Source organism: Serinus canaria, chromosome 2, assembly GCF_022539315.1.
Source record: "Serinus canaria isolate serCan28SL12 chromosome 2, serCan2020, whole genome shotgun sequence".
NCBI classification, from domain to species: domain Eukaryota; kingdom Metazoa; phylum Chordata; class Aves; order Passeriformes; family Fringillidae; genus Serinus; species Serinus canaria.
This window is the reverse complement of record NC_066315.1, coordinates 120,582,246-120,610,003: the sequence shown is the minus strand read 5'-3', so window position 1 is coordinate 120,610,003 and position 27,758 is coordinate 120,582,246. Positions and strand designations below refer to the sequence as shown.

The window sequence follows — 27,758 nt, the reverse complement described above, 5'->3', positions numbered from 1 at the left end:
TTTTCTTCTTGGCCAGAAGCACGTAAGAAAAAATACCCTGAACAGTAATTCTGATTAAGAGTTCCATCTCTCAACACCAAAAGACAAGCTCCTATCCATATGGGTGGATACATCAAGACAGATTTCAAGTACATGCTGGAGCACTGGTGTGAAGCACTTGCACTTATATAAATATATTAAAACTGAATTAAAATTCAGTTTAGATCTGTCCTTTACTGGCTCCCTGAAAACTTGTCTTTTTCAGGGTACAAATGGGAAAAGGAAACAACAAAAGATGTCTCAAAAGAATGTCAGTTGTAAATATTGATAATTTTACTTATTTATTTAAATGCATAGATGTTACAAAATAGATCAAAATGATGTACAGTTTCATAGCATTAGAAGTTGAAACAGGGATACAAATTTAAATCTCAGGTATAATATATATAGATAGAGTCATATGACAACATGAAAGAAATGATACATTGGTAAGTTCACTGCAACATGTGTTAGACAACAAGGTTTCTTCTCCAAAAAAACAGATACAACCCTGCCCACAAAATTATCAAAAAAACCTGAACAAGAAAAATGATAACATATAATGGGAGGGAAAGAGCATTTCACTCTACAAACACTGAACATTTTTTTTTTCACATGGGTTCAGATTAAAAAGCATAGAAATAAACTTATTTTCCAATCCCCACCATCTTTAAGCCTCAGAAAAATAAATCCTTGTTGCACATGGAAAAAAGCATCTGTAGATGGTTTGCTTTTAAATGAACCCTGCCTTTAAGCACCATTTCAATTATATTAGAGCACCCTACATGAAACAAAGCTGTTTAACTCCTAAGAGCTATTGATTCCGACATTACCATTCACTCTTAAGGAAGAATTGTATTACTTTAAACATCACATCTAAGATACTTCCTGACTTACAGGATGGTCTATTGAAGCTGTAGTGAGTTAGCAGCATGATGAACAGCCAGTGATTTGAATGACAATTGCTGTTGTGAGCTAAACATATAACCTGAGAGATATTCCTTCTCTTTCCTGCTGGCCAAAATAACCCTAAGTATAATTTATATGCACTTTCAGTGTGAAAGTGCATGTAAATTCTAAAGAATTTATTAAAGGATTTTAAAGAATTTACAATCTTATTACTCAATGGTAACATGCCAAAATCGTCTTCTACTCTGAATTTTGTCTTTTGGCAGAAGGAGTTAATGAATTTCAACTATTTCAGTCTGCATTTCCCACAGACCACACTCAGGGGAACTCAACAGAATGTGGATAACAATCAAAGCTTTCTATCTGTTCCACTGACTTGAGTGAATTTAAAAATGCATTGCCTTTTAATTATTTTCTAACAGAAAATAACTCTACCCTGAGGGTGAGTTGGGAAATGAAGGCTAAGCAGAAAGAAAGTATTGAAATTACCAATAGTAAACAATTTCATTCATCACTTTTTGTATCAATGAGATAGGCTGCTGCTCATCTGTTGAATTAATCAGATGGGTAATTGCTATTTTTTCTTAATTTTTCCAACCATTTTCTATTGAAAGAGAGCAGTTGGAAAAGGTTATGGCTATTTCAGGCTTCTATTGACAGAATTTCAACATTCTTCTTGCAAATTTAAACAAGAAGGTTTGTGCACTTTGAGACCACCAGACCAATTATGTACAATCTGAGAACTGGAGCATAAAAATTTTCAATTCTGCAGTTTTAAAAAGCACCACAACATTTTTTTTTGTGCTTGGATTCCAAGACCATCTCGTTCCAGAACAGGAAAGCAAGAGCTTTGTCCTGAAAACTTAGCAATAATAGGCAGATTGCACAGTAATGAGGGCCTTTAAAATTTTACTAGGGATCATCATAGTTTAGTATCTGAGTAATGAGACTTCCCACACCCTGTTTTTCAAGAACTATTATCTGACTTAACACTTCTAAAAATTCTTCTGACATCTGAATAACTCTGTTTTACCTCATACTCATAAAACTCTGTATGTTAGGTAGTCATCAGCTACTAAAACTGAGTAATTGAGTTCTGTACTTACAAATCACGTAAAACTAAGAAACGGAGGAGGAGTTGTGCATTGCACCTCTTTTCTCAAAGGAAACAGACAAAATCATGTGCATCCAAAATCAAGGCTGAGGACTTTTATATTTGCGTTTGTTTTCTAAAAATCCTAGAACCTCTTGGATTCCTATGGAATGAGTAGCGGCATTCTCAACCACAAGAGGGCATCCATGCTTGAAACCCGATCCTCAGGGAGGCTGTATAAACACATATATCTATCACCTATCATACACCTATCCACCTACCTACAGATACAGGCATGGATATAGACATAGATGCATTTCTTTCCAGGCAGCCACAGTACTTTTGCTCTGAGAGGTTTCCTCTTTCCAATCCCCATGGTATTTCCCAACATTAATAGGGGATGGCATATGAAGTCTAATTTTGCTGTTCACAAAGCTCTCATGGAGTCCAGTTATTCATTCCTGCAAAAGTTATATTGAAACTCTGGTTTTCACTGAGATGTGATCAAACTCACCTCAAATTCAGAGGGGAAAAAACTGATCTCAAGAAACAGATCCCAAGGATAAGCGTGCAGGGTCAAGACCAGATTTCCTGATGTCGTTTATTTTTCAGAGAGATGATCTGGAATCACTAAAACTTGCTCAGCATCAATCTGAAGTCATGACTCTCAGAGGTCTTATTCTCCCCATAATTTGTTTCACAGGCACTTGCCTGTTGTGAGGAGAGGAGGGTACTGTTTGTTTTGGTTTTGAACTGGAATACATTTTCCTCTCTGATGCGCATAAAACTCTTATTAGAGCCTGAAACAACCATAAAAAGGATCTCTGAAAGCAAACCTGACCTAGTGGCAAGTTATATGTTTAGCTGAAAAAGATCCCACAAACACTGGAGTGTATATGGCAATATTTCCACAAAAAACAATTTGTAACTTCAGCACCAGAACACATAGGTTAGCACCAAAAAGTATCAATGGCTACCCATCACCTTAGATGTTTAAATGAGGCAAAAAGTCACAAGCAGATATTATTATAAACAGCTGCACTCAATAATTAATTATATCAAATTTGTTACATCATTTTTTACTCATGCCTCTCACAGTATTTTGACAAAAAATAATTTTGCCTTATTTTAACTTGTGCATACTTTTACAATTTTATATTTAGAACAGAAGTCTGAGCTAATTTCTCTGTCTTTAAAGGCACACCCCTCTGCTGAGAAAAAATTAGTACTTCAAGGCCATCGGAATAGCAAGTGGAGGTGGTTTGCCTCAGCATGGCCTTGAACTCATCAAGATCAGCATGCATCAGAGCTGCCAAAGACATCTGAAGTCTGCTGCATATATCAGTGCTTTTTGTGTAGCAGCACTTGGTGTCAGGTAGTCAGTCAGGAAGCACTGGCACTGGCAATCAAAACAGAGCTTTACTGGCATTGTCATTACCTGGCCCAAGAGCAAAAAGATGATAGAAATTGGGGCAATTCAAATAGGCAATACAGAAAGGCCTTCCACTTTAAAGTGGAAATTTCATGTGGCAATCAAATATCTGATGATCTGTAATCCTCTCTGTTAAACGAAAAATATTCAGCTAATGCTTGAGTGCTTGTGGCTGGTTTTATCAGGAGCTGCTCGTATGAAATAGCTTATTTCCAGAAAATATTTTGCTGCTGTCAATTACAGTGTGATTACAATAGTTAATCCCTAGCACCATTATGGGATGTTGTGAAAAAAACCTGCATACCTGTTTGTTAAAAGCAAAGCTTTCTATATTCACAGAAAACAAAATATTCCACAAAATCAAGGTATTTGTAGCAACTTAAAAAGTAACAGATATCAAAACATATATACCCGTGATAATAATTTCATCTGAATTACAGAATTATAAATTAATTTACAATGTCTAGTCCTGTTTGGAAAGTGTACCAGACAACATACGAGTTGCAAGTTTCAAAGTGCATAGTCCTTTATTGTTAGACCTACTGTTGTAGGCTTCATGGCTTAACCTGAACTTTTTCTTATGCTCTGCTTCCCATTTGTATTTCAAAATAAAAATACTGAAAGTGGCTAGATGCACTGCTTTAACTGTTCTGTCTTTACCTCTATAGAAGATTTCCTATGCAGGACAAAAATGCATTTTTCACCTGCATCTTTGTCAAAAAACTGTGCTGGCTGAGGGGCTAGTCACCCACCAAGTAGTTTTGTCTCACTCATTTACTTCAGTGTGTACATAGAACATGCAAAGAGGTTGTCTTTCACTCCCAAAACAGGACTGGCTTTTACTCCGCCAAAGTATTTGACTGATTGAGTACTGTTCAAGTCCAAACTCCTTTGAAAACAAAAGGAAAAATGTTTATATTGTACCTGTTAGGATAAAAGTTAGTAGAATATTACAGAGAGTTTTTCTTTTACAACATGGACACATCTAAAGGCAATATGCCTGTCTAGCTCTTGTCCTGTCAGATACAGAAGTGTCACTAACCAGAAATATCTGAAGAGCCATAGATCAGCTGCTGACATTCTCTGAGGGATCAGAGTACAGATAGATAGAGAGGGGCTGCTACACAGCCTGTTCCAGATATCTTGCTGGAGAAAAATAATAACTAATCTGAAGAATTCAAATTCTCATATTTCTTTTTATATCACCTGCACATTACTTCATATTCTGGTGACAGACTATCTCAAATATCCTAAAAAGACTGAATTAGTGACTTAAAGATACATACATATGTAGCTCTAGTGAAAATATCTTCTATTGTTCCACTTGCTCTACTGAGTATTGCTTTTCAAAGTTCATAAATTTCAGAGGTCTAAATGTAGCAGTGCAAGCAGACTAAACACTTATATTTAAAGTAGAGGACATGCTACTCTGTAACATAAAGCCAAAATTCAAGGCTATTTCAATGACCTAGTAACACTGGCAGACATTTGATCTCTTCCATTTAATAATCTGTTTTTCAAGAAAAGTATCTGTGTATTATTTTGATTTTAAGGTCTCTATTAGGCACCCATAAGGCATTCAGGTTTTGGCAGAAAGTTTTTGGGAGATTTGATTTTGAATGATGCCCACAGATATTTTCGGGAAACAGTGCAATATATTTTTAATGGACACTGGCAATTGCTTTAGAAATTTGGAATTTTTGCAACAAATTTATATGAATTTTAAAGATCCCTAAGGTCTTTTATTTAGAAATCTTCCTACCTGTTTTCAGGTCTGATCTCTCCTGATTCTCAACTGAATTTCAGAGGGATAAAATATATACTGGTAAACCTATAGTGTAAAAACCACTATGGATGCCACATATGGATGTATATTGCTTTATAGCAATATATTTCTTCCTGTAAAAGAATGAATACACTCCTGCAAAGCACCATTACAGAACTATGACTGTGTTCAGAAACACAGGAAGGTAGAGTCAAGCTGTGCTGTTACACCAGTATTTTTACAGCAATGTAGCCCTCTTTTTAGATAAGACTTCAGGCTCTTGAGTTAACAGCCACTGCATCTTAGTCAATGTGGTTCCCAATTCTCTTTAATATTCCTGTCTGCACACAGGTATGTGATAGCAGCAGCCATGTGCTGAACTCTTGAAACACCATAAATGAATTGATGCTGTGCATGAGGTAGGTAATGTCCTGCAGTTTCTCTTGCACGTTTTCCTCTGCTCAGTGTCCCCCTGACATTGCAGGTGAAAGCACAGGTGCAAACAGGAGGAACCATTGGGAGTGTGAGGACAATTTGTTCCTTTGCATGTCACACTCCATTTTTAAAGCACAGTATTAAACAATGACCCTTCTCTTTCTAGAGTTATTATTTTTAAAAGGAAGTAATATTCTATCTTCTGATGTGCTTTTAATATAATCTAATCTTCAGGAAGCTACACTTGCTAAGATTAAAATGAGTTTACTCTCCTTTAACAAAATGTTAATCTGAAAGGGATAATATGAGTCTTAAATCCCAAAGTGTTAAAACCAAATCATATTGTACTTTGAAAGCTAATTATACAAAAGCATACAAAATGAAAATATCATAGTATTATTACAATATCTCTCTATATATAATATGTGCAAAATTCAATACACAAGGTTCTTGTTACTCATCTGTGGGTTGTCTTTAAAATAATGTTAACCTTTACTTATTTAAACCAGTATAAGTAGTTTGATGTTACTCCTGGGAAACAAAGATTGTCGATACAAGAACCTCCATAGCTTGGAGGACAAGCTGAACATGGAACTCCAACTTTATATGGTGCTTCTCCAATCCAATTCCCCCTGAAAATAAAAAATTAAAAAGAATGCTTAATAATTTCAGAGTGGAAGAAAAAAAAATCAGCAACCATACTTGTTTTGAGTGATTAAAGTTAATGTCTCCACTGATATCCCATAAATGCTCTGTTACTGAAAACAATACATTAGTTTATTGCTGCAGTTTACTGATAAACATTGACCTAGCAGTTCCCAAGAAAGAGCAGGAAAATGACCATGTGAATCCAGGCCAGTAATACCCAGTCCACATCCTTTAGTCTCAGTGGTGAAGTCCCAGTCTTCTTGCTTTTGCTACAACCAAGTGATTTTTGATTCTCTGATCCCATGACAGAGTATTTTTCACTGGGGATCTATATTTACGAAATATAGCAAAATAAGCAATGGTTCAAGGTTTTCCTTGAGCACATTTTTCTCTGGCAGTTATCTTAAAAGCTTGTGCTTTGAAGATGGAAAAACAAACTGAGTGAAACCTTACTCTTAGGTTGCACCAGCCTAGATCCACATTGTGAAGCTCTGAGGCTGAATTTGTATTAGAGAAGAAGGAAGATGAAAAAAGTATTAAAAGGAATTGAATTGGGACATATCCAGAGGTCTCACAAGTGCAAATGGGAGGAGAAGTAGAGTGTTTGGTGAATAGAGGTGTGCAATAGATCTTAGGATAAAGGGGTAAAATGTCTGGAGAGTGATCATATGAAAAGAGGTAACTCTGAAACATCTAGGAACATCTGAAAAATACATCCAAACTTAAAGGGGTTTATATAAACCACAGACTCTTAGAGAATCATGTAACACCCATGATGTAGGCAGAAAGTTAAAATTAGATTTTTATTTAAATGTTATGTCTCACAGAGCAGAGAACTTTCCTTTAGTTTGCATGTGACGTGGAATAGGAGTGAGTAATGCAATTATTTATGAAACATTTTGTCATTCCCCACCTCCCAGCCAGTAACACTGGATCAAAAGCCCTGGTCTGGGTTGTGCCTTGGAAGAAAGTAGGAATCTCAAATAATTTGCTCATTCCTAGTTCTCTTCCAAATGAGTACGGCAGACTAAGTGCTCAGGAAATATATTTAGTCTGATAACAGATATGGAAATTCAGAGTTTGCTGAAAACTGCTTTCTGCTCATTCTCTATGCAACACATGCCAGATTTGTGTGAGACCACTAGATAGATAATCTGGGGCCTTTCTAAACGGCAGTCATCCTCCTTAACTTTAGGGGGCTTTCACTCATTTCAGAAGCATAAATATTTTTCCATGTTAAAGCATGGCACCAGTGAAAATTACTGGAGTTCTAAATCCTGCATCTTTGCCAAATTCCAATCTTAATAACTCAGATTGGGGCTGCAATATTCACTCCCTTCCTCTTTAGAGGAGTTTCTGATGTGCTGGTTACTCAGAAGGACACAGACTTTACTGAGTGGCTAAGAGATTTCTGCGTGTGTGCCCAAGGACCCTAAGCTCAATGTCTTAACTCAATTAAATCTAGAAATACAAACTTCATCCAGGGAAAACCACTCAATATAATTTTTGTGACCCTGCAAGAAGCAGATGTGAAAACCGTGATTCCACTTCCTGTGACTGAAGGTCTGCTCAATATCTCACACAGAGAAAGAGCTTGCAACTTCAAGCTTTGGTTAGCTGTTCGAGAAGCTGTGGGACTTTTAGATTAAAAAAATATAAAATGTCATTATTCATTGCTAGCTGATACACAAACAATAAATTACTTTCCAAAAATGCCTAATGTATAAATCCATTTTATTCATATATATGAAAATGAGATAAGTATTCCAGAAAGTTTATAATTTTAAGTTTTTTTTCAAATTAGGATACAGAAAAAAATTGTCTTAGAATCCTTGATTTCATCTGGTCCATGTTGTGGAGCTATAAGTCAGATAGATTCTTTGCTGCCTAATCTTTGCTCCCTCACATTCACTTCTTGCCATCCTTTTCCAGTAAATATTAAAGACAAAAGGACAGAGAAATCTCCTTGATTTCCAAAGCTGGTTTTTCCCCGCAAGTAAATCTTCTTGCAAAATCCTATCTTTTTTTTCATTTGCAAATCCTTTAAAAATTCCTTTTACTCATGTAACAGCTAGAGTAATGACATATTCTTGCATATTCTTTACCACAAGTGGACCTGTGCCACCAAGAGTTTATGGAAAACACGCTCAGTTAATGACACTCAGGTTCCTATACAGAACTGTTTCTTTGTCCAATACAGTCAGAGCAAGCAGCCACTTGCACTGTCTGCGCAGCTTTTGCAACAGTGGAGCAAACCAGACTGAAGATTGAAGCTCTTCCAGAGCCACACTTTACTGATTCATTCTAGACCCAAAGGCAAGCTTGGGATGATGTCTAGGAAATGCTGGCAGGAAATTAATTTCTACATTTCAACCTAGCACCGACCTCTGCAAGTTATGGGTGTCTGTGAGCTGTATTTTAACAGACCCAAATATGGAAGGCAAGATGAGATAGATTTGCACATATGGAGCTTAGGGTGATGGACTTTACATGAAAGCAATGCTACAGATTATGTAGCATGGTCATAAGCAAAGGTATCCTGTGGGCAACAACATGCATCAAAGAATGAATTACAAAGTGGTTTGGGTTGGAAGGAGCCTTAAGGACAAACTAGTTCCAGCCCCATTGCCACAGGCAGGCAACCTCTCACTAGACCATGCTGCTCAGAACCCTGTCCTGTCTGGTCTTGAATACCTGCAGGGATGGGGAGCCCACAACCCCTCTGGGTAAACTGTTCCAGTGCCTCACCACCCTCACAGCAAAGGATTTCTTCCTAATGTCTAATCCAAACCTACCCACCTTAAGCTAAGGCCATTCCCTCTTGTCCTATCACTGCATGCCCTTGTGAAAAGTCCCTCTCTAGCTTTCTTGTAAGGCCCCTTTAGGTACCAATAGTTTGATACAAGATGTCTCTGGAGCCTTCTCCTTTCCAGGTTGAACAGCCCCAACTCTCTCAGCCTGCCTTCATAAATGAGGTAATCTAGCCCTAATCAACTTGGTGGATCTCCTCTGGACCTGCTCTAACAGGTCCACGTCTTTCTTGTGCTAAGGACCCCAGAACTGGATGCAGCTCTCCAGACAGAGAGCAAAGTAAAGGAAAAGAATCACCTGCTGGGCACATCTCTCTTGATGCAGCCCAGGTGATGGTTGGCTTTCTGGGCTGCAAGCATGCCCTGATAAGTCATTTTGAGCTTTTTATCTACAAACACCCATAAATCCTTCTCCTCAGAGCTGTTACCAATCTGTTCTCTACCCAGACTGTACCTATACTTGGATTAATCCAGTCTAGGTGTGTTTGGCCTTACTGAATTTCATAAGGTTTGCACAGGCCCACCTGTCAGTAAATCAAGAGCCTGACCTACAGTAGGATTGCTTACCTGAGGAAGTCTGGCCCACCATGCCTATCTATAAAAGAGTGAAGAAACAAGGAATTCAAAGTAAAGTGAAGTCAGCACAAAGGGAGAAAATAATAATAATAATAAATAATAATAATAATAACAATAACAGCAATAACAGAAAACCATTTTTTTATTTTGTTCCACACACATCAAGTTGATTCCTTTTCCTCCTTGCACACTGGACCCATTCATTTCCATGTGTTCAGATGGAAAGCTTGAACAAAGGAGCAGCCCACAGAAAAAGCACAAAGAGAGGTCATGCTGCCTAAAAAGGAGTAAGCAGCTCTATGAGAGGACCAAAACATGCACAAAGTATAAAAATAAGCAAAAATAAAAGAGAGCAACTCACTTTGGGGCGTAGTTGCATACCAAGTAAACAGCTCGCCGCCAAACAGATCCCCAGACGTTCATATTGTGGCACGTGTGGATTGCGCAGCCTATACGATTGGAAGTGGCCCAAACCATCTGAATAAATATTTATTATTGGTGAAGTCCAAATTGAAAAGGAATAATATACATATACATATATTTATAGATATACACATACATTTATTTGAGAGACAGGGGTATAAACACGTCATAGGAAAGTTTAGCTTTGGACACGAGATTTTGAATAGAGGAAATTTATATAACCTGTGTGTAATGGGTGCACATGGGTCCATAACATCTCATCGGGCACCTAGGATTGCAGTCCTGAGGATAAGGGAAAGCATAATCCTTCACCTCATCATACCATGGCTTTACCAGCTGGAGAATAGATCGATACCTGGAAAGAAAAGACAGAAAAAAATGTCATTTTAGATTTCTCTTCACATCCAGGGTCACAATATTAAGCAATATTATTCTTGAGCCTCAAGAATACTACAGATATAGAGATATTCTATATATATAGACACAGAATACTGGATGACACTTGTGTGCATCCAAGATCTGGACTGTTCAAAAGCTGACAAAATAATTGCTTTGTAGGGTATCCTCTTACCTTCCAGTTCTTACAGACAGGTTCTGGCCCAAAAACCTCAAAAGATAAGAAGGACCATGGTCCCAAATGCATGTAGCAGCCCAAGCCTCAGCAGATTTGGCAAGAGTTTCATCCCAAACCTGACAAAATAAAGTATCCTTAGCAGCAGAACAGAAAAAAAAGCATATAATGATCATAGTGCTAGAAAAAAAAAGGAAGTACCTTAACTCACAAATATACTATCATGATACATCAGATCTGGAACTAAGAGAATAATGGAGCTGCATGTACAGAATCCAGCGGGATTTGCCCTACTGCTGGACAGAATTCCTGCCCATATCACTAGAGGAAGCCAAGTATTCTGATCTCTCCCTTTTTTTCTGAAAAAGCCCTTCACCAAACAGGCGTTCTCCTACCATTTTCCTTTCTGTGTTGATGAGATCCATGTGTGGAGAGGAGTGAAATGTTGGCTGGGACTCAAATAGAAAGTGAAGGAGGGGAACACAGGGAAGAACAATTCAGCATAGGTATTACATACCCCACAAAATCCCAACACATTTGAAACAGGACCTGGGGATTATCTACAGCCAGAGCCAATGTGTGTGGCAGCTCTTCATATTTGAGGTCACAAGGTCAAGAAAGGGATTCCACAAAGGCAAAGACTATGGATCGTTTCCAGGTACAGTATGGATTTCACTACTTTATTCTGCACAGGAACTGGCATTGCTCACTGCCTGATATAAAGAAGATAACAGCTCTGTAAGAACAGACAATTCGACTCTTAAGTTCTCCAGTGTTTGGAACATGACAAGTGAACTTAAACACTGTCTCCTTTATATGCTTTGCCTGCTCAATTACATGGTTGATTTGTAACTCTGCTGTGTTCTCCACAGCAAAACAGGTTTGTCTCAGAAATAACGGAGATATTGGCAACAGAACCTACAGCACCACTGGAACTCCTGATAAAAATATCTCACTGTTACATTATAAGTGCACACAAATCCTAGTATATCTTAGTGTTTAAAGGATACCCAAGTAGGCTGTAGATTCTGGAATTTCATGTATATTTGGAATACCCTCCTTGGAGTGTTTAGGTGCAGACGAGTTGTAGTGAATTGCAAGTAGAAAGGCAGACCAGAATGTGGTAAAATTGTTTATGTAGACCATCAGTGCTTTTTAAACACAAACACAAACTCAATATATCTTGAGTGGTTATGAAATAAAGAATATGCTCTCTGAGGCATGAAATAAGAGGCAAAGTCAGAAATTAGCTAATCAAAGGATAAAGTGGCCCACATCACAAATATTTTCTGTACTATGACCTAATAATAATTTCTAACACTGAATTCAGTTTTAATTTCACACACCTGAAGACTGAAAAGACAGGTCATTGATTAGGACAATAATTCATGCCCTGACTCTAGTACTTTGTGAAATTTCTCTTAGTGAGAAGGACGACATTTAGTAAATGTTAAAACACTGCTAGACCATTGACCCAAGCATTTGCAAATATGGAGTGGATAAGGTACCTCCTCGATTAAAGATGAAGAAACCCAACAGAGACCAGTAAAACTCCTTAACACAAATCATTGTTCATTCAAGTGGAACCACCTTAGGGATGGTAAAATGGGTGGCACTTAAAGAAGAGACGGTTTATTTTACACCTGTTCAGAAAATTTTCCAGGACAAAGTCAAAGAAAATTGCTAGTACAAGGACAAAAGACAGAAGTCTTAAGAAGAAGCATGCTACAAAGGAATACTCTTCAAGCAAAGGAACAGTTAGACTTCAGCCCTGAAAAATTATGGGAGTTTTTTGGAGGAGTTGGAGATAAAAAATCCAAAACCCAGGATATGCTCTAGGGCCCAAGGCAAAGAAAACTGTGCATAGACATTTCTTCTGCTTTGTATCTCTGCCATTAGGTTTACTAGCTGCATGTGGCCGGTACCCCTTTATAATCCCTGTGGTACAGCAGTGGTCCCAAAAAGAGGGCTTAAAGAGTAGGAACAAACATAAAAGAGTGCCTGGGGAGTGTGCCTGAGAGGCTGGGGCCACAGCCAGTGTTTGGAGCTTGCCCAGACCCAGGGGAGCAGAGGAGCTCACGGATCCAGCGCGTGGGTCCAAACACAGCTGCCTGGTGTGCATCCATAAGGGGCTGCTCTGCCAGGACTGTGACACCCCATAAACACCCTCCTTTGCTGGGATTAATCACACTTCTGACACGAGTGCTCCTGCCAGGAGGCTGAGCATGAGGTTTGCGTGCTTGCTCCCAAGTGCCCTGTCTGCACTCCCACAGTAATCTAAACGTGCACTGTATTCGCACAAAGAGCGCCAACATCCTGACTTCCACCCAGCACATTTTTGTGTGCTGCTTTGCCTCACAAAATAGCATGTTAAGTGTTTGAAAAATATTTGAAGAATGGACTAGGTTTTCACTATTAACACTCTCTCAGCAAGGCACAGTCCCTGCCTTGGACAACAAGGGCATTTCTACTTCACTTGTGCATCTCCTCAGCTTCATTTCTGGTTATCAGGAATCATCTGCAGCACTGGATTGGTAAAGTTTTGAGGTGTTGCTTCTAACTCAGGTGTTGTTTCTAACTCAGTTAAATGTGAGTTTGTCATGTATAGTACACTCCGCTTTCCATTATCTATTTACTCTTGATCCCTCTCTGGACAGGTCAAATTTTTGGCAAACATAAAAAAAAATAGAAACAAAGAGGAAGAAGGAAAATAACTACTGACTAAGGGATAAAGGGAAAGGGTGCATTTGCAGAATCTTTACATTTCCTGCATTCCTTCATTAGCAGGCTGGTGAAAAGCCTCTACAGAGTCCCCTACTGCTACGTAAATCAGTTTGATTTACATAGCAGTAGGGGAAACACTATTGAAAACTATTGTAAATCAGTTTTGATTTCCTCCCCTTCCTTATTTATTTCTTTTTTTCAGATGAAAAGGCAGTCTCAGTCCTTCTAGGAATGCTCTAGATGATCACCAGAAGAAGAGAAGACAGAAGGGAGACCTTATAGAGTCTTTCAGCACCTGAAGTGTACCTACAAAATATCTGGAAAGAGACTTTTTGCACTGGGATCAAGTGATAGGACAAGAGAGAATTGGCTTAAAGCTGAAGAAGGCTAGGTTTAGATTGGATATTAGGAAGAAATTCTTTGGTGTGAGGCTGGTGAGGCAATGAAACAGGCTGCCCAGAGAAGATGTGGATGCCCCATCCCTGGAAGTGTTCAAAGCTGGATGGAGCTGTGAGCAAACTGGTCTAGTTCCTGCCCACGGCAGGAGGGTTGGAACTGGATGGTCTTTAAGACTCTGTCTAACCCAAACCATTCTATGCTTCTATAAAAGGCAAACAATTAATCTAGGCTGAAGGTGAAAAATATTATCTCATAATGACCCATAATATTGTAAAAGACTATGACATTAGTCCACCCTTTCAAAAAAACTCTGATCCTGAGTCCACAGTTGTACTAACTTTTATCAGAGTTCAGAGCCCTGTTCTGGGCATGTAAGAGAACAGAGCAAAGACATTTGGATTTTAAAGCCTTGTGGCTTCATTATGTGAACACAGATAATGGCATACCAAGAAATGCAAATATATCCTAGAAAGAGAAACTGAAGTAACTTGAAAGGGAGAGGGACAGTTTCTGTGCAAGGAGAAATTAAAAAGCTCAAGCTAATTAGCAAAGGATTTCAAAGAAACAGTGATAAACAAAATTGAAAACTTAAATATGGGCAATGCAGCGTTCCTATTAAACACATCTGATAAAGCTGCCTGACATGAACACAAAATTGTAAAAGAGAAAAAGGAAAAATATTTCCATACGCAGTGGGTTAAGATCTAAGAAGGTGACTCATCCTGAAATGATGATCATGTAAATTCCTTGTGCCAAAATATGATCATCTGCTCCATGGGGACAGTTAATCTTCATTTGCTAGGCTGCAAGTAGTTGAGGAAAAAGTCACCTTCTATCCAGTATAAAGATGTCCCCCAAACTCCAGATCACTGATTTGGTCCAGCATGGAAACCTTCCCACTTCTCAACTGAGCCACAATAGAGTTAAAGCCTGTCACCACACTTCCACTGACAACTTGAAATGAACATCCTTTGGCCAATTTATTTTTCTTTCTTCAGCCAAAGATTATTTTCCTAGAAAGCTCTCTGACCGTGCTCTCTGTACTGCTCCCTGCAAAACAACACTTCCAAACTACATCTCAAGGAACAGGACACTGTTTCTACATGGGGAGTTTCAACATCTGAGACCACTTCATGAGACGGCTCTGGGTGGTTCTCTGTACTCACACAGCATGTGCTTGCTGAGAGTTAGGAGTAAAACCTTAGCACTAATAAAGTCAGCAGGAATTTTGCCATTGAGCCAGAATTTCATCCTGGATTTTGCTTGTTTCCCTCTGTAAACAAATAGTAAAATATTTAATCCCCACTATGTGTAATAAGCAATAGAGTGTAAAACAAAATGTCTTTCATGTTTAATGAAATTTCTTCAAACCCAAGAAGTTGGCTTCCTTTACCAAGGAAAGCCTTTTAATATTGTGGGTCACAGTTCCTTCATACATTTCCTCTTTTATAGCTGCTTCTATAGCTGTCTCTCAGTTGTTCTTAGATAATTTCCATGTAAAAAGGATCTAGTTGTCCTTTCGTGCTTGGTTGGAACTGGAGGTCCTGGTCACAACTATGTTCTTACATCTTAAAACAATGGTGAAGCTGAATAAACATTCTGATGATGAAAAAAGAAAAGAAACAACTACAATATTTCCATTATCTGTCCATGAAATTTGTTGAAAAATGATTGGCTGTTCCCTTCCTACTCTGATACCTATGTTTTAATTTGAGGAATTGAGCACGTAACAATTTTTAACTACAAATTGAACTTAGAAACATGGTTCTGCTCATTTTCATGGCAGGCAGAATTGTAGTCCTCAATCATTTAAATGGAGCAACTTTTTCTTGACATTCTGCTCAACAAATATCTCAGGAGACAAACCCAGTCACTCAAATGGCAATGATCTCTCCTCATCTCTGTAAGTACTCTGAAATGATTATTAATGGCAACAGATAGCAATAATTTGTTATCTAAATGCAAAGGGAACAGAATACACAGCCATACACTGTATTCATTATGTTCCCATTCTGTGTGGATATCTGTGGGTAAACTGGATGTTTATAGAAACACTTAAATATACAGCCCTCATTGTCACAAAGAAAATATGAAAAAAATCTGGTAAGTAGAAGTGCTCCTTCCCTGACAGCAGACAAATTGTGAGATAGAAGATGTTGGCTAATTGTGGAGTCCATAAAGATATGTTTTTACCTGGTAGCCTAAGGACTGTGCTAAGGGTCATTGTAAAACACTCAAGCAATCCAAACCTGTGTTTTAATTCTTCTTTTGCCATCATGACCTTTAATCTTTCCCAGCACATTTTTATTGCCAGTAACTGGGAAGCCCTCTTAACTTGCAAAAGAGCACAAGAGAACCTCAGCAGAGCATTGTTCTGGCTATTAAAAACCAGCAGCAGCCCTCAGTGCCTCACTGTTTGTGTTTGGTCTGTTTGTTGTTTTTAAATGACAAAACAGCTAAGAAAATACTATGCATATTTCCCAATGTTAAAAGAAGTACTTTAAGCAAAACATGCACACCTTGGTCACTCACTACCTTCCTAAGAATTCCCTGAGTCAGGGCTGCTGCCCATAGTGCCAGGACAGCTGCCCATAGTGCCAGACCCTCAGCTGGCTGCCACCAACTTATTAGCTGAAGTGACAAACACTGGGTAGAGATGTGAACACAAATCCAGAGCAAACAGGTGAAGTTCACTATTTTTAACCACTCCCTTCTGCAAGTTCACTATTTTTAACCACTCCCTTCTTTACACAAGCGCAGTTATATGAAGAGATGGCAAATGAAATACTGGGATACACAATTTGAAGGGGGCTGCATGGCAACCCTGCTATATTTTTGAAGCAATAAAAAGTGGCATATTTTTTCCCAGTATGGGCATCTTGTTTTTCATTTATGTATGTTTACTGTGGATTCATATTAGTGATATTCAGATTGTTATTTCACACAAACAGATCTACAGCATTTCATAGGCATCTCAGAAAGATGGCCAGTACGACCTTCTTTTAGCAATGATCAGTTAAAAAATTAGCCTTTCCACCTCAAACATATTATTTTACTCTCCAGTAGCTCCCTGCCTCTGTTTGCCTAGTTGAAGATCAAAAGCTCTTATTTCCAGAAGAGCAGCAAGTGAGAAAGAAGAAAACCTTGACTCAAGCAATTTCTTCCTGTGATAAAACCACTGTGAAGCCAAGGGATGAAATCTGACATGTCCAGTCCATCTGTGCAGCTGCATTCCACAGCTGCTCGTGCAAGTCCCAGAGTGGATTAGCAGATGCAGGCTGCTCCCCTCCAGCACACAGGTCCTGTCCTCACAGGTCACTCAGCCTTGCCCCGCTCACACTGGCGCGTGCGGCGCCTGCCTCAAATCCCACAGCAGCGCGCAGGGCACACAGGAGTCCTCTGCTCCCCTTCTCTTTCATATAGTCAGACATGTAGCTTTTTCAAGTTTAGAAACTTTCTGTAGGACCTCCCACCATGTCCACTACCCCAAATCTGGCAGAAAGCTTAGTAAAACAACCCCACAGCCCTTCTGCCTGCATGCTCTTACAGCAGAATGACTGACAGAGCCTCGTCTTTTTGCTCCCACTTCCTTCAATACATTCTGTGTGATGAAAACATATGAGCTCATTGGAACTTACAGAGAGATGTGGCAAACTTTATATATTTATTTAGGCTCTGAGATCATTTGGACTTTGGACTCTCTCTCTCTCTCTAAGAATATGTTTTTGGTTTTTTTTAATCTCAACAGCCACCTGTTAGAAATTTTTGTATGTATATTGTAATTGGTGCCTACCACACATGCAGGTACTTTATCACATGCATTAGGTAATAATTAGAAAGTTTACACAGAAAATTTCCAGTCTACCCTCTGAAGAAAAATACCTGGACGGGAATCAGAGCTCTGTATGTCATTCTTCTGCAAATAAACAGAGGGTTAATACATCAAGCTGCTTGTCCAACAATCCACTGCAACTGAAAGTAAAACTGTGCAATGTGGTATAGTAAATTTACTCTCATATATCCAAACCTCCAAACATCTGAGTCACACTTCTGAAAAGCTCAGTATTAGAAGGTCCAGCTTAATCCAGGCATCACCAGACATATTCCTAAGAAACCTCACTGCCAGAAATACTTTTCTTATGAAAATTCAAGTCTCTGTTTTACATAGAAGCTTATATTCCTATGTGTCCATGTGGTGCAAACACAAAGTGCTATCATTTGAAGCTTTACCACTGTTAGTAGTCAATTTTTTTTCTTCTAAAGGTTGTCTGAACTGCCTTTCATGTTTGGCATCAGGCTTTCAGTCAATAAGAAATAAAGAAAATTGGTATGCTGTCAGATTTAATAACAATAAGCTTCTCTGATATGCTATTATTTGTTTAGCTTTTGGAAAAGTTAAATATCACAGCTATATATCTTAAAATATTTGGTGCTTTTCTAACCTACTGCAAGGCAAGTTTTAATTGGCAACAGCTTATCTTAGAAGTGGTAACAAAAAGGACCAAACTCGAGCTCCATGTCACCCTGACAATTGGTCAGAAGTCTGAAAAGGAACGTGTCTGACCTCTATCATTTTAAATATGATCAGAACAAATTGTATTTTCTTAGAAACACAAAACATGAATGAAGATGTATTTGTTTTGTGGTGTTTCATTTCTCTTAAATACAGAAAAAAATATACATTCTGCTTTTCTTTGTTATTAACCACTGAAGCTTTCCATCAAAAGGAAAAATGTTTTTAATTTCTTTAAAAGTTTTCAAAGAAAATACTATTTTCTAAGTAGCTCTAGCAGAAAGATAAGACAGCATGACTTAAAAGAAAACACATAGAAGCTTCCTCTTTCTGCAGAATAAAGAATAAGAACAATAGTTCTTTATTCTCAGAAAAAGAAAGCTCAATTTAAGATTCTTTTTCTTGATACAGATTAACAGATATCACTGACAGATAAATAGATGTGCAAAACCAGTTAAATCTCAGTTTCATTTAAAGAGACCTGAAACCCCATCCCAGGGCACCTGCAGATGCATAAATACATAGAGGAGCATGAGCTGAAGCAAGCAAGGGGCTATCCTGGGGCTTTCATCTTTTGCTGCCTCTAGGATACACATTTTCACAGACCTGTGTAGACTATTTATCTTTTCAGGTAGAGAAAGAGGACAAAAACACTGAGAGGTTTAAGGTTACTATCATCTCCATTCATGTGTGAAACAAAGTACTGTGTACTTTGGATCAAGATTCTTGTGAAAAATGCCCTGTCTCTGTTTTTAGCCAAGAAGTTCAAGAGGTGCTACATTTAATAATAAAGGAATGTCTAATTCTGAGGCCTCTGGGCAGACTGCTTTTCTATCTGAGACTTTACTAAATTTGTTTTTTGCTTGTTTAAACTCCTAGAAGGCTTTCTGCTAATACTAAATTTAAATAATATAAATATTCTTTTCTAAAACACCATCAAGATGGATGTTTTAAAATTGATATGCATAAAATATTGGAACAAAGCTCTAGTACCAAAGCAAGTTTAACACAGTCATTCTTTTCCACAAAATTTTATCAACAGCATTTTTGGGGGAGATCTCCAGATTTTTCAAGGAGTGCTTTCTAGGAAGGGTCTTTTCCATTCAACTCCTGAATAGGTCTTCTGTCATTCACTCTGAACATAACAGATGGCTTTTGTACTTCTTATCAGTAACATCCACTTGGATTTGACCCTAGATGAACACCAGTTACTGAAACTGAACAGGCTTTCCTAGTTTTCTGTCAATGAAACTGCAGGAAAAATGGGCAACACCCTACACATCAGTGACAGCCAAGCAGTTCAGTGCTGCATTATTGACAGTGGTGCACTAGGGAATATGTAGCTGGCTAAACTCACCTGTGAGGCAAAACAGAGCTAAGTTTATTATGCCAAAATCAGCAGAAAGTAAGCTCCATTTACTCCTTCTTTCTCTCTGTCAGTTGCCATGTCTGTCACTGCAGAAAAAGGCTGAGTTGGTGTTGCTGTGAAACAACTGCTTCCTTTCCAGGTTCTGATGCAGACAGACACCATCAGCTGTAACCATGTGAACCACATCAGCTCCCTCCATGTTATTTAAATTTTCTGAGAGGATCACTATTCCAGAATTCATTTGCCCATGATCTCCAGACATTCCGGGTGCTGGGTTATGGTACTAGGCAGAAGGGACATACTTAATTGACTAAACAGAAAATCGAGTGGTAGGAGGCAGAAACTGGAACCAGTGAACACACTCCACCACTGCACCCCTTTCTCATTTGTTCTTACCTCACTTGTGAATTCCCAGTAAAGAGCAAGCTAAAAGCCATGGCAGACTGGGACAGGAGGCCCACAGTGGAGAACCTGCAAGTATCTTGAGCTCTCATCTGCCTGAAGACTGAGGTGGACTACGCTTGCATTTATTTTGTGCTCTAGCATGCTGAAAAGCCTATCAAGAACTTTGAGCCCTGACTCGTCATCTGGTTATTTTATTTCAAACTTCACTATGTATAAAGGATTTAAGGGAACAGAGCTACTGAATGGAAAAAGTAGGCTGCCAGTAACTTCTACAATAAATTCTTCATTGCATTATGGCAGTTAGACATGCACAGTCAAAATGATGGGCCTAATCTTCTTTGACATCTAAGGGTCTTGTTCACTAATTTAACTAAGGAACTGTAAACGGAATGCAACTGTAATTTGATCCAATATGCAGAGGTATTGTAATGACAAGCACATGCAAATTGAGGAAAGATAATATGCATCTTAATGCCAAAAAAACTGTCAGTAAATATGTAAAGGATAATTTTTTGAAATCAAAAAGGACAGAAATTCTATTGGCTTTTAAAAATGCATATAAAGATTAATTATCTGAACTTTAGAGGGAAATATTAAGGTTAGACATTTGGAAATAATTTCTATTCCTAAGGTAAAATATTTGCCAAGAGATGTGACTGAGACAGCATCAGTATATGTGTTCAAGAGCAGACAAGATGAAAACCATATGTATGTAATGCAGAAGGAAGTCCTGCAACAGGCCAGGGATAAAGTACATGGATTAAGAGACTCTATCCAACTCATTAGACATAAATCTTGAAGGAACTAGCCCTGTAATCCTTACTCATAGACATGTATGATTTCAGTGGGACCATGTAAATAAGCCAGGGCAAATGACTCAAGAACAAAATGTCCTTTAAGATTCAGAATGGTCTGTAAGAAACCACAATGAAAACAGTAAAAAAAAAAAAAAAAAAAAAAAAAGGCAACAATAGGTAAACAGGTTGAGAAGTTTATTTATCAGAAATTCTACTGAATTGGAGAGAAAACCTAACTCTCTCTTTCTATGTCCATACAAAAGGCTTTCGGTATTAAGCAGAACTTTGGAAAACTTGAAGTACATTTGCTGGGGTTTTTCTGACTTTGTCTTACCCATCACTTACTGCACATTCACAGAATATTTTTAAGATCACCTTGACAGCAAAAGATATTTATCAAGACTTTCAAACTTAGAAGTGAAATAATAAGTAAGTTATTTGCATTTGTGAGCACTAACTGGGTTATACCTTGCTTCTCTGACCTGTCTTTGGAAGTTACCTGCAAATTTTCTGGGACAGGAAGTATCCAAATACATCACCTTGGCAAAGAGAGTCATTCCTGGGCCACACAGAGTGTACTTATTTCCAGCATGACACACGTGGACTCCTTCACAGGACTACAGGAGCTTCTTTTTGAACACAACTACTTTTCTTCTACAACAATAGGTTGTTTCCTTTGTTTAGTCTATTATGATCTTTTATGTGGATTTACTAGAAATTAATATGCTGAAATTCTCCATTCTCTTCCAGTTCCTATGCCATCAGCTCATGAGAAGCACGAAATAACTCCTGGGTAGCTAAACTAACTCATTTCAGGCTAGTCTGGAAATCTTTTACTACTTTGAGTTCTACAAAGTGAGTCAAAATGACAAAATTCAACAAGGGGCAGACTTTCCCAAATATAAAAGTGCAGCTACTGAACAAAAAAGAATTGAAATTCTGTCTGAACATCTTTGGTAAACCAGCAGGCTTGAGTTTATCTAAAGCACTTTTTGCACTTAAAATCTCCAGCTAGCATTCCACAAACATGTTTTTGAGTATGCAATCCTGCCCCCTGTATTATACTTCAGACCTGCTACTGCCAGTCCACTAAGAACTATGTTGATCCATACTGGGCTCAGGACTCATCCTTGCAGAGCCAGCAGTGAAACTACTCCTGACTGGCCTTTGCTATGGCTCTTCAACAAGTTATTCAGATCACCTTAGAGAACTCTTAAATAAAAAAGATTTTCCCATTATGCATGGGAATGTCATGGAGGGTGGTGCTCAGTGCTCATCAAGTCCCACTTATATCAATTACTGCTTCTGCATGCAAAGCTGTAAAGAGCATGTCAGTGCATAAGCACCTGCTCAAGCAGCTTTTGCACAAACACAGTGATGTGGGATACAACAAAGACCATACAGATCTTGAAGAAACTGGCCTCGAGTGGGAATGACTGTAGGAAAGGTAAAAATAACTTCTGATCCTCATAGGAACAGATACTTCATGAATCAATGTTCTGGAAGCCTAAAGATAGTACCAATGCACATTAAAAGATTTTTTATGAGACTCAAATTTCAGTTGGCAATATCTTGCAAATATTTACTGGCCTACCAAGTAGCTGAGATGTTCCAGAAAGGCAAAGAGGTCTCTATAGCACAGAATTAGCATTCAGAAAAAGGGATTTCTTAGTTCACAGGCTTCCACTGGAACTACAGATGTTCATACTTTTCACTCTAGGCAGCTGCTGGCAACTCTACACCTCACTTTTCCTGAATCATGAATTTTATGGAACCTTTCTGCTTTCTCCACAAAAAATATGCAAAGACAAGTAGATGATTTTCACCCTTTCTCAGGCCAGAAGTATGGTGTCATTTTTCTTTCTGCAGGTATGCCCTTAACTTTTAAATAAAGCACAAGCAAAGACTTTCTCAGGATGAGGAAGAAAAAGGTCCAAATTTGAAAAAAGACTCACTAATTCTGCATCACAGGCCTGAAGTTCTTGTTTTCTTTCCTTTTCATTCACTTACACACTGACTAGATTTATACCTGTAGAAAAACCTCCACCTGAAGGCATCAGGACCTCCAGAACCAGAATCAAAAGGAGAATTACTTTAAAATCTAACACATTGGGTGCCAGTGTCCCAACAGAAAGACTTACCAAAGTCTAACTGGCACAAGACACACCAGTTTCTTTCACTGGGGACAGATACAATGCCTCCCACCATGTTTGACTCCCCAGCTGTCAGCTTTCATGGGGGACTGCATGCAACAACAGGCTGGGGCAGCACTCAGACCCACCTCTTCCAAAGAGAACTAGAACACTTTCAAGCACTGCTTACCTCAACTTCCCCTGCCCAACCCATGTGCATTTACAGCTGTTCTTCCAGACCTCTCACCCAAAGTCCTACAGCACATCAACCTCCTGGACCGTAAGGGCAGAGAGAATAATGCCCAAGGAGTGTGAAGTGTCTGTAACTGCACTGAACATGAGAGAAGCAGACTGTATCAGGGAGAGGAACAGAATGTGTCAAGTAGAAAAGCCCCAAAAAAGGTTGGGTGTGGAGAACTGGAATCACAAGAACCAAACCATGCAACCAAACCCTGAAGGGGTTTTATTTTCACCAGGGAGGTGGAAATAAAAGCAAGCGGAACTGCACAGAAGTGAGAATGTGATACATTAATTAATGAGAAGAACAACTCCTAAAAGAATTAGGAAAAAACAACAAAACACAATTTACTATGAAAGTGAACACAGAAAAGATGAAAAAAAATATTTTTCTAGTGCTTCAAAACGGCTTAGATTTTCTCTGTTTCAACACACTTAAAAAGATTTCCACAATCTACTGCATCTGTAAGCAATTCCAGCTCTCTAACATGTGACATCCGTTTTAGTCATTGTTAGAGAAAATGGGATAGGCCATTTTCTTCACTACCCCAGAACTTTTCCATAGTATTCAGGAAAGGAACACACACTCTGTAAGGTTCTTTCAAGCACAAATGCACGTTGTCTGTTGTTAATGGCAATGTGTTCATTGTCTTCTTTATGAAAATAGTTCTTGAGAAACATAAGATCTTTTTTTATATAGCAGCAGCAACCTCATGCCCCTGTAAGACACAACAGATGCTGCACCACACACTGAAATTGTTCCGAGACCAAAGAACGGACAAAGCAAACTCAGTTACTGATAATGGTGTTTCCAGTCCCAGTATGGCTTACAGCACCATTTCATCTTCCAGGCCTCCCTACCAAAATCCTTCTGGAGTCAGAGAGGTAAGAAGTTCCACAGATGGTGCCACGACCACAATGCAGATGGCAGAGCACGTCATATGTGATGTTGCTCACTGAGCATTTTTTTGCTCTGTAGTTACATGGGACACACATATAATTTAGACAATTTGAAAGAGAATTGGTGGCAGAGGGGTGACTGCCACTTGGGGATTCAAGCTTAGGTTGCACTCTGGTTCATTATCTACATAGCTTGAGGTGCTGATCGGAATTCTGCAGCATGAAGACACAGAGTACATTCAGACTGGAAAACCAAATGTAAAAGAAAGCCTTTAGTCCTTGCACTCATGACTACTGTTGGGGCTGATGCTGCCAGGAACAGAGGTACATCCTATGTTTGGTTGCTACTGGCAAAAGCAATAGTAAGAAAGGCAAGGAAAAGAACAGGAAAAGAACAAATGTAAAGAGCATGACTTCAATCCTGATTCTGTATCTATGTAGCAGCAAAGCTGCAGCAGAATACCCACCAACATAGATAAAATCTTGGCATTTTATGTATATGAGTTCAATAAAATCCAGGAAGCTTGCTTTCTATTTCCAAGGGTTCTTTACTTAACAGGCTAAGAACATGGCACTTTCAAAACCCTTGGGAATTGAACAGGGTTCTGACTTCACTTCTGCAAACTGCAGGAGCACATTTCTAACACACACAAGCCAAGGAAGGGTATGGTAGGCTGCCATTCCCTCAGACATTACAACAAAGTTTATTTATACAGAATCAAAGGAAACATCAGTGGAGAGCACAGCAATGAAAATGATGATTGAGCTTGACTTATGACCACTCTGGCTTTCTGTCTCTGACCTTTCCACTTAACCAGACTTCAAACTCAGCCTATGGTCTTCATCCTGCAATATTCTGAGAGCACTCAGCATTCTGAGCTGCTGCTGGATATGCTGAACAGATTACATGATGAAATCCAGATTTAGGTAACATCTGCGATAGAAACATGTCCAAATTGTTAGTCATTAGCTGCTACAAAGGAGGAGCTGGTTTTACTGATATCCCTTTTTTATGTCAGGCTGATGGTGTCCTGTTTCTCAAATCTATTAACTGTCTGCTGTCATATGAGAAACTGTGTCTTTAAGCATTTATTATGGTGCTGACACAACTGGTCTGTACTTTCAAAACAGTGTAAATACCTTAATTACAGTTTAAAAAAAAATTGCTGGAGAACTATGCTTAATATTAGATTTTTGCACCCACATTATGCATGTATGCAAAGAGGAACACAAAGTAGCAAACACTGCTTCACCCAGTAGTGCTAAAGCAGTGTGAGATCACAGTGAATGTGTAATTTCCACCATACCTGCAGGAACAGATATATCCCATAAGTATTTTCCAATACTTTTGGAAAATGCTTATAGGATACATACTTTTTTTGAGCACATTGAAATCCTACATACTAGAGAAACATTAAAAAGCAGCATTGCATTTGATGGAAAGATAAAGGTATTAGGTGAACACAAACAACATGCACTAAGAAAAACACATGAACAGGAGTCAAACAGTGCATCAGACTAAATACTTTGCAAACAGTCTTACCATATTGCTTCCATACATAATATGTGTGAAATAAATTAGAAAGGTTCATTGGGTGTCTTTTTGCTCAGATCAGGGCAATGACTTTCAGTGTACTCCACAAAAACTATGGGGCTAATGATCAGCACTTCAAACACTTTGGTTTGCCTGTGATCACATAGTAATCCTTAGGCCAACACACAGTTAACTCACCACTTCACTTATTTCATTGGGACTGCACATGGAAATGAAAATTGAACAGGGCAAGTAAGAGGTTCAGAGTTCAGTATTCAGCTTTTGCTTGCTGAAGTTAATGCAGCTTGAAAAATGTAAGGACAGAACATTTTAGTAAGCAATAATAGATTTTAAAAAATTATTTAGTTAACTAAACCATTACAATCTGTTTAAGAAAAACAGATCACTGATTAACAGTTTGTTTTACTCTGAAATAAACAGTTCACTTACCATATATTCCATGTTGGAAGCAGGTGGGAAGACTTTGCCTCTGACTTGATTATGATAATCAAGAATGGCAATCATGTCATTCTGTGAAATGTAGCGCTTCCTCCTGGCTTTGGGAATTTTTGCAGAGTCCAGATGAGCTGCCAAAGCCGTCTTGATGTCAGTGAAATTATTGTCTGACAGGAATAGGTCAGTGGAGTTGGGTAAAACTAATGCACTTGTTTCACAGAGAATGGAAAATAAGAGAGAACAACTGATTGCAGCAATTACTGTCATTTTGGGGCCAAAGGAGACAGACAGGCCACAGAGGTACTCTGCTTTAAGTCAGGGCAGCAGAAAGCAAATCTGTAGAAGAGAAGATACCAAAGATGTGATTCTGTACATCTGTGTAGCAAGACAAAGTGAACAAGCAGGCTGTGACCAGAAAAATCATTCTGTCAGCTCAATCATAGAAACAAACCAGGCAGAACACGTGTTGCTGAGCAATTTTCAATAACTGCATTAAGTGATGATGGGCTTACTACAACATACCAGATGAAGTATCATTATGAAGTGCATGGTCAGAGCTGGTAGTATTCCTGAAATAGTGACAGTGCTATCACAGCCAATCAGTCCATAAACCACACTAATCTTAAAGAGGGAGACTGCAAGAAACCTCACATCATGTTTTCCACTGAAAATTAAAAATACATCCTAGGCTATGCCCACCCCATGGGCATGGAGTGTATTGACACAATGTGGCAGAGATAAACTAGTAGGCAAAAGAAAACATATTCAACATGAAAGCAGGACATCTCAGAAACAGCATTCAAATCTTAAGTTCACCAAGTGTGAGGAGCATTGATAAAACTGCATGCAAAGCAAACTTATGGAACTGAATGGCTTACCTCTGGATAATACCAAGAAAAAAAGAACAGAGTCTATTGTTCTCCCAGTATATATAGCACTCTCCTATGTGATGATATGAACCTTTGTGAAGAAGTGTCTCTTATTACAACCCCCCAAAGAACAAAACCGTGCTGGTTGTGCAGCTTCTGGCCAGAGGAGCTGCTGACAGCCTTTATATGTTACAGCCCGTGCGAGCCAGTGCGGGCAGTGTCGCGGCGGGTCCCGCTCAGCCGGGGCGGGCGGGAGGGGCTGTGCGAGCACACGGCAGCCATTGGGTGGCACCCCGGAGGGTGGGTGCTGAGGGGACTCGGTCACACCCCCGCCTGATGCAGCACTAAGAGGCAGCGTGCAAGACTCTCTACTCGGCATTTCCTACCTTTTTTTTTTTTTTTTTTTCCCCTCCGTGGCTGTTTTTTTCCCTCATTTCCCAAGCATCGTGCTGGCTCGGGAAGCGCTGTTTCTCGCAGCTCCACGAGCCCCCACGGCGCGGCATGGAGCGCAGAGTTTGCAAACCTGAGTTTGTGGTCCCAGTCCCGGGAAGCGGACCCCGTGCACCGGCGTGTCCCCGGCCCGGCCCGGCCCGGCAGCGCAGTGTCCCGGGCCCCGCCGGGCAGCGACGAGCGGCCCCGCTCCATCCATGGCCGGCACGGCTGCTGCCCGAGGGCCGGGCCCCCTCCGCTCGCCCCCTTCTCCTCCCTCGCCCTCTGCCCTCCGGGGCGCGGGCAGAGCTCCG

General features: G+C 39.2%; 2 protein-coding genes across 2 annotated transcripts in view; one reads left to right on the top strand and one right to left on the bottom strand.

The window, feature by feature from the left end:
- The window catches only part of RPL7 (ribosomal protein L7), an 886,137-nt gene that overhangs the window by 181,990 nt on the left and 676,389 nt on the right, over nt 1-27,758 (top strand). The gene's annotated exons all lie outside the window — the stretch shown is intronic.
- PI15 (peptidase inhibitor 15) lies at nt 291-27,224 on the bottom strand. Its single transcript, XM_009086167.4, has 6 exons — nt 27,025-27,224; nt 26,141-26,482; nt 10,681-10,799; nt 10,332-10,464; nt 10,048-10,163; nt 291-6,284 (listed from the first exon to the last, which is right to left on the bottom strand). Exons 2-6 carry the CDS (start codon nt 26,411-26,413, stop codon nt 6,149-6,151), a joined length of 777 nt encoding a protein of 258 aa, XP_009084415.1. The 5' UTR covers nt 26,414-26,482; nt 27,025-27,224; the 3' UTR covers nt 291-6,148.